We start from the raw sequence: 13,653 nt of genomic DNA, 5'->3' as shown, positions 1-13,653 counted from the left end.
GGCAGCAGGCCTTTCCAGTGTGGCGGGAGGGAGCAGAGCATTGTGGGAAATGCAATACACCGGGGGTCAGGAGACTGGTCTTCTCTAAGTCTGGAACGGATCACCGACTGTCTTGGGCAAAGCCTTTTATTTCTTTGCATCTCAGTCTCCCCATCCATAAAACACAGGGACTGAAGTAGGTCATCTTTAAGGTGACTTCCAAAAGTTGCATCTGGTGTTGGTGAACTAGGACGCTGTGGTTTTAAGCTCAGACTCTGGCATCTGAGACGGTTTCTCAGAGCTCGAACATCTCTGAATCTCAGGAAGTTTTGTAGCTACACCAACTCTTAGTTTCCCGTGGGAATCACAGAGATAATAACCAGAGGCACCTCATAGGGATTCTGCAAAAGTGAAATAAGATAGCATATAGAAAATATAGCACAGCGCCTGTTTCATAATATGTAAAACCTTAACTTTTGTAGATACATGGTCAGGTTATTCCTTTCCAGAGATGCCATCACGAGATGAGAACTGGGGACAACCCCCTCAGTTCTCCTGAATTGGGCTGGGTGATAAAAATTCAACCTGACCCTTATGCCCTGACCCTGTGTCGGCTCTGTAGGAACACGAGGAGGAGGGGGAGACTTTAGAAGGGGCCTTAGCAGACATGTAATGCACTTGCCTACAACAACGCAAGAGGACAGGGTGGAGGCCAGTAAGCCCACAGTTACTTAGCAGCATGGGCTCTGTGTTTGCAGCAGATAAAGAATTTTCACATACAGTACCCCGCTGAACACTCTAATCACCCTGTGAGTTAGGGAGCACCACGGAAAACTGTAAGTGCGTCATCCAAGATTCTACATTGAAAAGGGCTAGAGCCAGGACTCAAACCCAATCTTCAGATGTGGAATTCGGTGCTGCTTCCTTCATGCTGCACCGAATCCAACGTCAATAATGTCACTATCATGTGTATCACTATATTATTTATCACAAGAATAAATAGATGGTCAACAAGGGCAACTGGTATGTTCTTACAGAACCAATTTCAGGAAAAAAGATATATGAGAGGTAAGGAAGATATTCAAAGGGTTGTGTTTTAATCTCCTTGAAGGGGAAGGATTTAAAAACATTAATTGCCCCAGTTAACCCTCAAAAGCAGGAAGGGCACAGGCCCGTTTGATGTGTAAATCGCTATTCCGTACTACGTACCAAGCATTAACTTGAAAAACCCCTCACGCTCTCTTCTTTCCAAATTTCAGCCTCTGGACCTCCATTCCTGCCCCAAGCCAATTGTTTTCATCATCCATTCCTTCCTGTCGGCTAAAATCACAAGACTGGGCTTGGTGGCCTGAACACAGGGGTGACCTGCCCTTTAAGAGGAGGGCTGCGATGCCCCCGGGAAGTGTGCCATCAGATGTCGCATGCCACAGTCCACTGTCCATCCCAAGAGTCCTGTGTAACTGTCCCAGATGCCTCCTGCCGGTTTCACCAACGACAAGGGGGCGGCCTGGGAGAAAGCACCACCGGGAACATCAGAGTAAAACTAAATGGGTAAACGGGAGAGGGCGACTGGAAATACCCAGCATAGCTTTTGACAATCAAAGACTCGAACAGTAGAGCAGCATGTGCAGATCTCAATCGTACCAGTTCCTAGACACCTGGTTCACCCGGGGAAGTAAGGGCTGAATAGCAAGATGAGAAATGGACACTTTCACCTCTCTCCTCCCCAGTAACGACCCCTTGTTATTGCGATTTATTTCCTACTTCTGGGTTGACTTTCCCTGGTAAGGAGAGAAAAGTACTTTAAACAGACACCCCCACCTTTTATTTAAGTATGAAACAGCTATTTTTTTTTAAGGAATTATCTTTCAGTGATGTAGAAAGACTCTGAAGTAGTCTCATTAGCATATGCTGAGCAGGAATTAAAGAAAGCCTCGGATACTGATCTGAGCTATAAGCTGGTGGAATCGGAGCCAAAGTAGACTGCCTCCATCGCAAAGCCTCGCCGCAGAGTGGTGTGCCTGAAGGATGCTTAGCTCTGGGCTGTGCTCACACCAAGGTCTGCTATGGGGGAGGCAAGACTGAGAGCTTTATTTATAGAAAGCAAAGTATGGGTATTTTTTTAAAAAGACTGTCATTTGATATATGCACACAACTCGTGTGGGGTTAACTAATTATCCCCATTTTCTGGTTTTCAGTGGAAGCACCGAGCAATTTATTGACCCTTGTTACTGCCTGTGCTTGCATGCATGCGTTTTCGAACCAGTAATAGAGCAGCGTCATGTAATCGTGGGTGATACTGGGTTTTAGATATAGACCCAGCATTATAATCAAATCTACTGACAGCATCCACAGTCTTTCAGAATTCCAGGGAAAGAATATAGTGACCTGATATTTTTCTACAAGAATATTTTCAGACACCACATAGCATATTAGTGATTTAATGCTTTTATCTTTCAAAACAAATTCATTAAAAATACACCTACTATTTGATTTAGGAGTCACTTTCCACAAACCTTGAACATTAGCTCTAGAATTTCATAAGCATTTGTAACCCTTCTTTTCCCGTCCAGTTTACAATAGACAAATATTCGGGGTTAGACTTATGTGTTTTTTCAGAATCGTGTTTTGGCAAATAGCTATGCAAAGAGCTTTACAAAGTGGAAACTGTGCTAAAGGAATGTGATTTTGCTCACACAGACGTAAGTGTTTATTGAGCTGCAAAGTTTTATTTTAGATCCATGTTTCCCAAAGTATGTATCATGTAACACTAGTCCCAACGGGCACTGAGTGGTGTTTTGTGCAGATGGAAATAAGAGGCTGGAAATCAAAAATGTTTGTTAAATACCAAGTTAGGAAAAGTTAAACCCAGTTCGCAATTGCAGGCCTCCTTGGAGACTTGAATGTACCTTGTGATTCTCCGAGGGGGGGAGGTCCACGTGCCATTCCCTACGTTTACCTGCGAAACAACTTTCTAACAGCAGGTCTTGTGAAGCTAGTGTTAAAAAAAAAACAACAACAACAACAAAACCACAACTTTGGAAAACACAGTTTTAGGACATTGATTTTTGTTTGTTTCCTGTTTTAAAATACCGAAGAGTGAAGTCCCAGGCTGACCCTTGTAATGAAAGCTTTGATGCATTTGTGAATTATGCTGCACTCTTTCATTATATATTTTCAAAATCACTGGAATGTTGTTATACAAAAGAGAATTATACTCGTGATTGTAAATAACATAATAAAATACATATATTAATGCCAATAGTTTAATTCAACAATATGTAATCTAAGGTGCTCAGTAGGACATGAAGTATGAGTTAATTGCTCATAATTAAGTTGCAAAGATCCTATTATATATTTATAGACAAAATGATCATAATTACAAATATTATTTCTTCATCACTTAAGTTTTGGATTGATTACTATCTGGGTGGGGATCAAGAGAAACTACATTCTCTGCATTTATACAAACTTAATTTAAATATTTATATTTTAGAAAAATATATTTGAATAAAATTAATGCATTTTCTGAATTAAAATGTGTTACTGGCAAGAAATAGAAAATTTTACTAAGAGAATTGTATATATGAATCATTTTATTTTCTTCCAAGTTACTATATCATATCAGAGCGGCTATGATGAATCAATTGCAAACACTGATTTTTTTTCTCATTTTGAATTCAACAAGTCACGGCTTTACAGTGTAGATCTTAATCTTGTCTTGGTATGTGTTATGAATGTTGTGAATGACACCAACTCCTATGTCTGGGTCATGCCTGGTGTCATCCCTGAATCATCTAAGTCATTTTGGGGAATTCGTTTCCACCCAGTTCACTCCATGCTCAGTCTGTTCCTTATGTGAGTCAATGAATCATTAAATCTACAATGTTTGCCCCTTTAAGGGCAACCCGACAGAAGAGAGTGATATTTAACTGTATGTACTTAGTGAGAAACTACCCATTTGTTAGTGATGTGCTTAGGTGAGCTCTTCACTGGGTGGCACATCTTCAAGCCATGCCACTGGGGTTTAGACAAGGCCAATGGTAACATAGTTACCAATACTTGTTTTCTGACTGGAACTGGGTAGGAGGAACAAAAACATACACCTATTAAAAACCATCTGAGCCCTGGCTGGCGTAGCTCAGTGGATTGAGCGCGCGCTGTGAACCAAAGTGTCACAGGTTTGATTCCCAGTCAGGGCGCATGCCTGGGTTGCAGGCCACAGCCCCCAGCAACCGCACATCGATGTTTCTGTCTCTCTCTCTCTTTGTCCCTCCCTTCCCTCTCTAAAAATAAATAAATAAAATATTTTAAAAAAAAACCCATCCGGGCAGAGGCATTTAATTAATTCTATCAGCTGATGGAATGAAAAGGCTGAAAGATGCATGCTCCTTTGTTTAAGCTTGTTGGCCTCTCTGGGCTGAAGTCGGAAGCCAGCCCCTAAAATCCACGTGCCAGGGCCTCTCAGGCCTTTGTTTTACAAATACTAGATGTTCTGTCTTAAGGGATTGGAGGGGGTAGGGTGAGGGAGTCATTTTGGAATGTACCTTGAGTTAAAAAAAAATGTGCCTATGTTTATAGCACCATGGATATCATGTAAAATTCATATATGAGTTAAATAAATATTCACCTCTGAGTACGGAGGACTGGCTGGTGGATTCGTGATGGCCACAGAAGGACAGGGGCGCATGCAAACACAGCCTGCTGTGCTCCTCCTGCAGACTGCCGGCCGTTAAAGGGGATCGTGGGGAGAGGGGGTGCCCCTGGTAACTTTTTCTAGTTGTATATAGTTTCAGGCTGCATCTTCATCTGGGGCTTGGGGGTCTCATTTTTAGCTGAGTTTTCACGGGATTCTACCAAGCTCCAACTACTCAAATTCTATGATACCTGAACTTAGCTTGTGTTTAAATTGCTTGTAATAAATGAAAATTTAGTAATATTGAGATTACATCTAGAACTGTATATAGAGTCTCGGTTTTGAGGAGACTTTAGAAGTCATCAAGCACACCATTGCCCAAAGTTTATTTGTAATTTTAGCAATACTACCTTTGTATCTTAAGAGTATAAGAGTTGCTAGTTATAGAGCAACACACCAGATACATGTAAAAATAAATATAAACCAATTAAAAATTTTAGAGATTGTACCACCTAAAGTTATCACATATACGCTGTGGTCCAGGTACAACGCTTTCAAAAATGTTGACCTTGTATATATAATACGCCACTAAACTCAGAAATGTCTTCCTCAACGTACCTTGCCGTTGTTCATTCCACTGGAAATAGAAAAATTTCCAGCTACGGGAGGGAGCTCCCTGTCTCCAAGGCAGGCTGCCCTGTTGCTGCGGCAGCTGCAGTTGCTCCACAGTTCATTTTTAGAGCCAGAACTTATGTCTGCCTAACTTTTTCATTCATCACCTTGTTCTACCCTAGAAAACACTGCAAGTCTAGTTGTCCCCACACGAGTGTCTTATATAAAAAGACAATTTAAGGCTGAGGACTGCTAGGTAACATAATATGATCTGAAAATGGTTTTAAATAGGACATTTATTATTCCTCATTTTCATCTTTAAAATAGCAATTGGCCAAGATTAAAACCTTCCATAACACCAAGCGGTGGGAAGTCATGGGAAAACAAGCAATTATATCCACCCTTTAGACATATTTAGCAATTATTTGGATAGCAATTTGCCAACACATACACAACTTTTAAAAAGGCATGCACCAGTTTTCCCTCTCCCACAATCCCCCACTCATGCTCTCTCTTTCCAACCTGGGCCCTGCATAATGGCTCCCGCAAAGAAGGGTGGCGAGAAGAAGGGCCGTTCTGCCGTCCAACAGGTAGTGACCAGAGAAGACACCACCGACATCCCTGAGTGCACCCGTGGAGGGGGCTTCAAGAAGCATGCCCCTCGGGCACTTAAAGAGATGCGGCAGTCTGCCGTGAAGGAGGTGGAACTCCAGATGTGCGCGAGGACACCAGGCTCCACGAAGCCGCCTGGGCCACGGGAGTGAGGGAAGTCCCACGCTGTGTCCGGTGCAGCTGTCCGGAAAACGTAATGAGGGTGGGGATTCACCAAATGAGCTCTATACATTGGTCACCTACATCCCTGTCATCACTTTCAAAAATCTAGATAGTTAATGTGGATGAAAAGTAACTGCTGATTGTCAAATAAAGTGATAAAACTGCCAAAAAAGTAAACTATAAGATAAAAATACACATGCCTTCCGTCTTACAGGAATTTATGCTAGAGACACAAATTGTACGAGGACACAAATGCTAATGCATAAGGGTCATCTCTGCAGCACTGTGTGTAATGAGAGGCTGGAAAGGTCGCTGTGACCATCCAGAACTAAGGAAATCCTGGCCCACTCACGTGTCAGAATAGTGCACAACTGTTACATTAATGGCCCACCTGTAAGTGCTAATGTGGGCGGAATTTGTAAATGCAAGTTCTGAAAAATGCAGATATGTACTATACATACATATTTTATTTGTTCTTTAAAAAGTGGTTCTCAAGAAGAGTGGCACTGTGGGGTTTTTGGAAATCTGCGCCGGTGTTTTGTCGTCGCAGTGCCTGGCGGGGAGGGACACTCTCTCCGGACGGACTGAACAAGAGCCGGAGTTGGTGAACCGCCTGCGGTACAATCCCCACATGCGAGGGAGCCATTCCTCACACAGGTTCGTGTCCTCTGAGTGCCTCACACAGGTCAAAACCACAATTACCTGAGCCTAGACCTTGGCCACAATTGATATAACATTTTTTGTCTGATTCAATATATTCTGAATTTTCCAGATAGGCAACTACCATGGATATGGCAGGAAGACCGTATTTTTGTTTTGCTCAGAGCATTTTATAAATCGTTTTATAAACGCAAGTCACAGGTGGCAAGTGTGAAGATGGTGCTTGAGTCACCAATACGAGACATCTGACTACTTTCACATGTGCCTCATTCATGCTGAATCTACACCAAAATGACTTCATTTTGTCTTTGAGTGTAGCTGTTGTAACTCAGCACCTCCATGTTAAAGTCATTTTATCATCATTACTTTCTTTTTCCAAAATGTTTTTAGCTTACAGTTAGGGGATAACAATTAAAAAAAGGCTGAGTGCATGTAGGTTAAACGACAATCCTGGGCATGCTCTGTGTGTCACCATGGATACCCTCAATGCTGGCATCCAGGCTCCTAGCCTCTGGGCTGCTTACTCAATGTTAGGTACTGCTGGCTCTGCTTCAACTAAATCTTTCTAAACTTAGAGCCCACTAACTGCTTGCTGGGAAATGCATCCTCCCCAGATACCCCCCCTCGGCTGCTGCCAGGTAGCCAGACTGAGGAGATGTACGCTTGAATTTTTGGGTTCTGTCATCGGGTCCTGACCTGAACGGCAGCCCACACTGCAGGGCATAAGGACTGGTACCCTGAGCAGCTGCTAAAAGGAAGTGACCTGAGCAACCCAGAACTACAGGGGACTGAAATCTTTGCGAGCCAAGCAGGAAATAATAGGAAGGAGCTGGGCAGATAAATAACCCTCTTCCCCTTCCTTCCTGGGGATGCACTGGCTGTCTATTTGGGTCTCGTGAAGCGCCGGCCAGTGCAGTGACGTATCACCCTGCCTTCCTTTCCTGCCTTCCCTGCCGTTTTTCCCCTGTGCTGCTTCCTCGCTCTCCGTGCCCTGGAGCTGGGCCTCCCAAATAAAGCCTCAGCACTTCATCCCTAACTCAGCTGTTGTTTTCTGGGGAGCTTGTCCAAACACCTTTATTACTTTTACCTCAACAGCAAAGAGGATTAAAAATACTCCTTATAAAATGGGGTGTTGGGTTTGCTCAGTGGAGAAAAAGATGGACACATAATATGCTTGTACATGTACAAAAATGCCTGAAAGCATATATTTTTTAAAAAATAGCCCTCATTACTATCAGTTATTGCCGGAAAATAGGACCAGCACCACATGGATGACCTTAATACGCTTCTCTGTCACGTGAACTTCTTAAACAGGCACTTTAAAACCCCTTTGGAAAAGGTTTTCCTGTTGTGGGTAAATAATGTTCTGATAATGGTGAATAATGTTTTTAAGTTGTTTATAAAATCTTGAGTAACAAAACGATTACACACATGGCCACAAGTGAATGATCGCATCACCTGTGGTCTTCTAAATCACACCTGGTCCGACCTCACGGGGGGAAGCAGGTCCGGTGCCTCAGCAGTGTGGCTGAGCTGTGCCCGAGCGGGTGTGCAATCACACGTGCAGGACGACAGAAAAGACTTTTACCTTCTAGTCATTTTTTCTTGGACATAAATAAGGCCTTTTCTTGGGAGCGCGTGAGGCTCGATACAGAGAATGTCGGTCAGACAGGGTCAGAGCAGGAGGGGTGGAGCAGAGCTGGAGGGTGGCAACATGTGAGGGGGCAAGAGACACAAGTGGGGACAGATGCACAACCAGCCCGTCCCCTGTGGAGAGGGCGTCCCTAGGACAAAGCTGCCCACCCGGACTCCGACCTCCGTGGGCCTGATGGGCTGCAATTCTGCTTTGACTTGGACCAGGGCCTAGGAATGCTGGGGGAAAAAAAAAATAACTCCATTCTTCCCAAGAAACAAAGCCAGTTATATTTTCAGCAAATTTCAACTATAATTCTTTGGATGAATAAAGCCTATTTCCTCCCAAGAGCTCAAAGGCAACACCCAAAAAGACCCTCATTTTATGCCTCATTAACTGCAGCTTCTCTGCTTTGTGATTCTGACCTGCACAAGGGGCAAGGAATCGCTTCCTTGGCAAGTTTTCTGGGTCCCATGAGAAAGGCGAATACGGTCCAAAAAGCAGCTTTCTTTTTTCTGCAAGTAGGGCCTTCAAACTAAGGCCTTAATAAAGGTAGTTTTTGCAACTTTCCTTCTTGGACTTGGCCTCTCAATGAATTCTTCAATGTGAACGGAACCTAATGTTTATGCAAAACAAACCACCTCACAACCCCGTGGCTTACAACGTAGCCACATGTGCTTTCTCACTATTCTGCGGGTTGGCTGGACAGTCCCTTGCTGGACTGGCCCGACTCACCCCCGTGGCTGTATTTAGCTGGCGCACTCTGCTGGACTGGAAGGTCCCAGATGCTGTCCTGCAGCTGCTGCTGGCTGTCGGAGGGGCCACCTCATTCTCTCCTGGCTTCTCATCGTGCCCTTAGGAGGCTCCCTTACCGTCAGGGCCAGATTCTGTCAGAGCAAACCAGAAGCCCCAAGGTCCTTGAGAACTGGGCTCCGGCTCACACCATGTCATTTAGGCCACCATACGTGGTCAAAGCAGGTCACGTGGCCCGTTCAGATGTAAGGACTAGGGAAACAGGCTCCATCTACTCATGGGAAGAGCTCAGAACTTTGTGGTCCTATTTAACCGCCACATTCTACTCTCTGGCCACAGTTATTTTCATTCTCCTACATGCAAATTATGTTCATTGCCTCCCAGCACAGCTCAAGTCTGGTATTTCACGATCTTCACCTGGTCCAGGTAGGGCTGAGACTTCCGAGAGTGTGGTTTCTTAAAATCCAGGATATTGTGACATAATTAACCAATTAAACCAGGCACCTGCCACGGAGGCATCCAACGCACAATGGTAAGGGAGGGGCAGGATAACCGCAGCAGGTGCCCCCTTTCGTTAAGGACCAGGCACTCCTCCAAGGGGGTTATGAAGTCCAGCGGGGCACACGCGATCAGTTCTCACTGCCGGGGCGGGGGATGGGGACCAGGGTTCACTCCGATACCTGAAAGTGGTGCCCTAGTCCCTTATTCTTGGCCCCGCCCTGCGGACTCTTGGCTGTGGCTTTCTAGGTCTGTTTCCCAAGAGAAATAGTTCCTGTTTGCCACTAAAGAGTTTTCCCATCCTGCTTCCTTCCTACTGGAACTTGGTGGGCAGGGGAGCTCTTTTTATGGTTATACAAATTCCTCAAAACTTTATGAACTTCCCATTGTGATGAAAATTCAGCGGAGAAAGTACAATCTTTTCAATAAATATTGCTGGCCAGCTGGACATTTATATGCAGAACAGTGAAGGCGACCCCTTCCTCCCGTGGCACCCAGGGGACTAACTCCGCAGGGATCACAAACCCAGATACAGGAAAGCTGTAGAGTGAGGAGACACTGGGAGAAATGGCAAATGGGAGAAAATGTCTGTGAATCACATATATGATAAGGGACTAGAATCCAAAATATATGAAGAACTCTTACAACTCAACAACAAAAATACAAATAATCCGATTAAAAATGCTCAAAGCATTTGAGTAGACAGTTCTTCAGAGAAGACATCTAAATGGCCGATGAGCACATGAAACTATGCTCAACGTCATTAGTTACCAGGGAAGTGCAAACCAATACCGTGAGATACAATTTCACAGTTTGTAGTATTTGTCGTAGTGTTTAAATCATTAAATGTTTCTAAGAACTTAATAAAGGATTGTATAAACTCACCTTTGCAATGATCCTTTTCCTTAGGCTATTTCTTAGTGTGAGACGCTTCTGCCTTTGGAGACGCTAGAAATGGGACCCTTTTCTCTTCCAATCCAGAATGCCCTAAGCCCTTTCAGGGCCTCATTTACATTTCGCTGGGAAACAGACCAGTTCCTTCTTCAGGTGGTCCGTCTTTTCTACATGGAATCACACTCACCTAAGAAAACACTCAAGTGGCCCCCCTGGCACTTCCAAACATTCTGCCTGTGACAACCTGCGGTGCTCCCTGTCCCAAGAGAAAGGGTCTCATTCCGAACTCCCCAATTTCAAGAGCGAGCTTTCAGCATTATGCCGAGCACCAGTGAAAACTCCCCCGAGTAGCTGGTGTCTGAGCTCGGCCTCTACACTCCCTCCTAGACACCTTTCTAGGTCCCTCCCACGCTCACTTCACCGAGAGGGCCGTGGGGCTCCTCCCCTGCGGCAAGGCCCCCGTGTCTGCGCAGCCGCACCACGGCCCAGCCTGCCTCTCACTCCTTGGGCTTGAGCTTACAGCCAGTTGGTATTTGCAGTGTTCACGCTCGGGCCCTCCCCGGGTCAAAAACACCACAAGCAAAACGTCACCCTTACAAGCCAGTGAGAAAAATTAAAATATTCAAAATAAAAACAGGCAATTAAAGAGAGGTCAATATATTTAAAAAATGTGCCCCTCGCTATTTTCAGTCACCAAAAAAGGAGACAGACACCGCTGGCTGGAGGGCATGCAAACCGGCCTCTCAGAAAGGCAATCTGGAAATATTTACCAAAACTCTTAACCACCCCAAAATCCACTCCTAAAAAAGTTATACCAAGGAAATATCAATGATGCAGTAGGAAGATTCATTAAAATTTTATTTATAACAGGAAAAAACTGAACTTATATGTCCAACAAGAAACTGATTAAACAAATTTTGCTTCATTTGTATTATGCAGTTTTAAAAACAATACGATATAAAATTCATGACACTTTGTTGTGTGAAAAGTAGACTATAAATGAACAGATACATAAATGCACATAAATACACATATACACGACCCCAATTTTGAAAAGGCTTTAAAAATAACTACACGTATATTAAATATTAACAGAGGTTATCTATAGATAACGAGGGCAACGTTGAAATTTGTTTCTCTCTTCTTTGTATTTTCCACATTTTCCAGATTTTCCACAATGGGGAAAAGATACTTTTTTTCTGGGAATCCGTACTTGGTCATGTTTGCTATGTCTTATTTTCACAATTTCTGCCCTTTCTTCACTTTTGATACCAAATGAACATCAGTGCTAGCTCCCAGGGGAAGCTCTAGAGCAGGGGTACGGGAAGACCTGTTTGAATTTCTTTGCCGATATTTTCTAAATCGGGAGCAATCTGATCAATTACGCTGTTAAAATACACAAGAAAAGTCATTTGCACTCTCTTATTTGAGGCTCAGTAATTTAAATAGATCTAGCAACAAAGGCATTTACCAAGAAGTAAAGAAATTGCTTTTTCTATTTATTGAAATAATTAAATAACCGAGAGTAAAATTTTAAAAACATATAAAAATATTAACTTAAACAATTAAAATAGGAAACTATAAAATATGTACAGAATTAAAAATACGTTAACTGGGCATTCTCAAAACTACATAAATATGGGATCTTTATGAAATTCTTTAGAGATGTAACATCTCTTCTTTGAATAAAGTTTGAAATTTGTTTATAATGTTCAACCTCAGGGAGGAAGCAGTGAAGTAGTAGCTCCCCGCAATTAACAAGTGTCCAAAGAGAACGATTCTGCTATTTCTTGCTTGTCTTTTCTAACACCCACTCAATCACCTAGAGGGGGAAAAAAAATATGGTTATGGTTCATTTCTACTAAAAAGGTTAAGTGATAGAAAAAGAAATGAAAACTTCAAAAGAGGAGGGTGGAGATGTAAAATAAAAAGGAACCGGTCAGAATCCCAAAACCTATTTTCTCTTAAAAACACATTCACTCTTCTGCCGGGAGCGCACTGTCGCCTGCCCCCCTGCGGAGGAGCGGGACCTCCTCTCCGGACAAAACGGCGGCGTTCTGCTCTGCTTTCTCCCCTTGATCTAAAGTCGTTTTCAAAGTGTCACTAGAAAGCAACCAAACCAAATTTTCAAACTAACTAATCAAAACAGGCTCATTTTCCCAGATCTTCGTATCATTGATTTTTAATTTGTCTTTCTTAGCATCACTCCACAGAGCAGCCTGTTAGGTCCCAGGAAACACCGCCGTGCACGCATCTGGCAGTGAGCACGTTAAAGGCTGTTCTTCCCGCGCGGGTAACAGCACCACGGCTGCCCGCGAACGGAGCGGCAGTTTAACTGAACGCACTTCTGTGGGAACACGTGCCTTACCTGTAGCACATTTTTGTTTGCGGTTTTCTTCATTTCCTCTGATAGACCCCTTGAATTTTTAAGATCCTAAACGGAACAAAACACAGCGTTTTACAACTTGCCCACTAAATGACAAGAGACCAGTCGTTACTAAACAAACGTGAGATTATCCTTGATGTTGTGGCATCTTCCTTATGGGAAGCACTGCTGAGGCATCTGCTAATCCTTGCCCACCTAGCCGTATGTAAAAAGAGATGCTGACAACCTTACTGGAAGCCCTGTCTGTGTAGGACTTATTCAGTGGTGACTTTACAAAGGAGGGTGACTGGGGGCCAGCTGGGTTTTCCCGGTGCAGCCTGACCTGCGCCCTATCACGGTGGTGGGAAGGAAGCTGCGTGTAGCAGATCCCCCAGCCAGCGCTGGGGGTGAAGGGCGAGCGGAACAAGTTGCAGGCTCCCGGGTTCCCGCGTTAGAACTTGATCGAGTTCCCCTCTTTTCCACTCGGCATCTTGCCCCTGCTTTCCACGCCCTGGTGGCTTCGGGGCCCGAGCACCTGGGAGTCTGTGCCAGTCGAACTGGTCTGTTTCTCACCGGTGTTCTATATGCCAGGCAGGCTTCACGTTGTCACTTCTTTCCTCCAAAGCTGTGATTCACGTCTAACACTCCTAACACTGGAGATAATCTAAAACCATCTAAGTTTCACAAAACTGTCATCTGAATGTCTGATATGTCCAGGGTCTTGCAATTAGCTGATAATGGATTCAAAACTAGAAACTGGGTGTGCCCTGGCTGGTGTAGCTCAGTGGATTGAGGGCAGGCTGCGAACCAAATGGTCCCTGGTTTGTTTCGCAGTCAGGGCACAGGCCT

At 44.0% G+C, this 13,653-nt stretch overlaps 2 protein-coding genes, 1 long non-coding RNA gene and 1 pseudogene across 5 annotated transcripts in view; 2 read left to right on the top strand and 2 right to left on the bottom strand.

The window, feature by feature from the left end:
• SNTB1 (syntrophin beta 1) overlaps positions 1-2,992 on the top strand; it is a 198,263-nt gene extending 195,271 nt beyond the window's left edge. Inside the window, exon 7 of the mRNA XM_028534020.2 lies at positions 1,239-2,992. Coding sequence (XP_028389821.1) covers positions 1,239-1,331 — 93 coding nt within the window. The 3' untranslated portion in view covers positions 1,332-2,992. The remainder of the gene's footprint in view (positions 1-1,238) is intronic.
• Positions 2,993-3,971: 979 nt separating this feature from the next.
• LOC118501780 lies at positions 3,972-5,400 on the bottom strand. The gene is made up of 2 exons (XR_004904434.1): positions 4,302-5,400; positions 3,972-4,099 (listed from the first exon to the last, which is right to left on the bottom strand). It is a non-coding gene; the product is annotated as an uncharacterized LOC118501780 (long non-coding RNA).
• Positions 5,401-5,745: 345 nt separating this feature from the next.
• On the top strand, positions 5,746-6,173 carry LOC114514425 (annotated as a pseudogene).
• Positions 6,174-11,782: 5,609 nt separating this feature from the next.
• The window catches only part of LOC114514699 (MDM2 binding protein), a 54,600-nt gene continuing 52,729 nt past the window's right edge, over positions 11,783-13,653 (bottom strand). For all 3 annotated transcript variants that reach the window (XM_036031382.1, XM_036031384.1, XM_028533932.2), the window contains 2 exons: positions 12,808-12,873; positions 11,783-12,261 (listed from right to left, as the gene is read on the bottom strand). In XM_036031382.1, the coding sequence (XP_035887275.1) occupies positions 12,223-12,261; positions 12,808-12,873 (105 nt within the window). In that variant the 3' untranslated portion in view covers positions 11,783-12,222. The remainder of the gene's footprint in view (positions 12,262-12,807; positions 12,874-13,653) is intronic.

The sequence above is a fragment of the Phyllostomus discolor genome, chromosome 7, assembly GCF_004126475.2.
Source record: "Phyllostomus discolor isolate MPI-MPIP mPhyDis1 chromosome 7, mPhyDis1.pri.v3, whole genome shotgun sequence".
NCBI classification, from domain to species: domain Eukaryota; kingdom Metazoa; phylum Chordata; class Mammalia; order Chiroptera; family Phyllostomidae; genus Phyllostomus; species Phyllostomus discolor.
The sequence above is the reverse complement of the archived record's forward strand: the minus strand, read 5'-3'. Positions and strand labels throughout refer to the sequence as shown.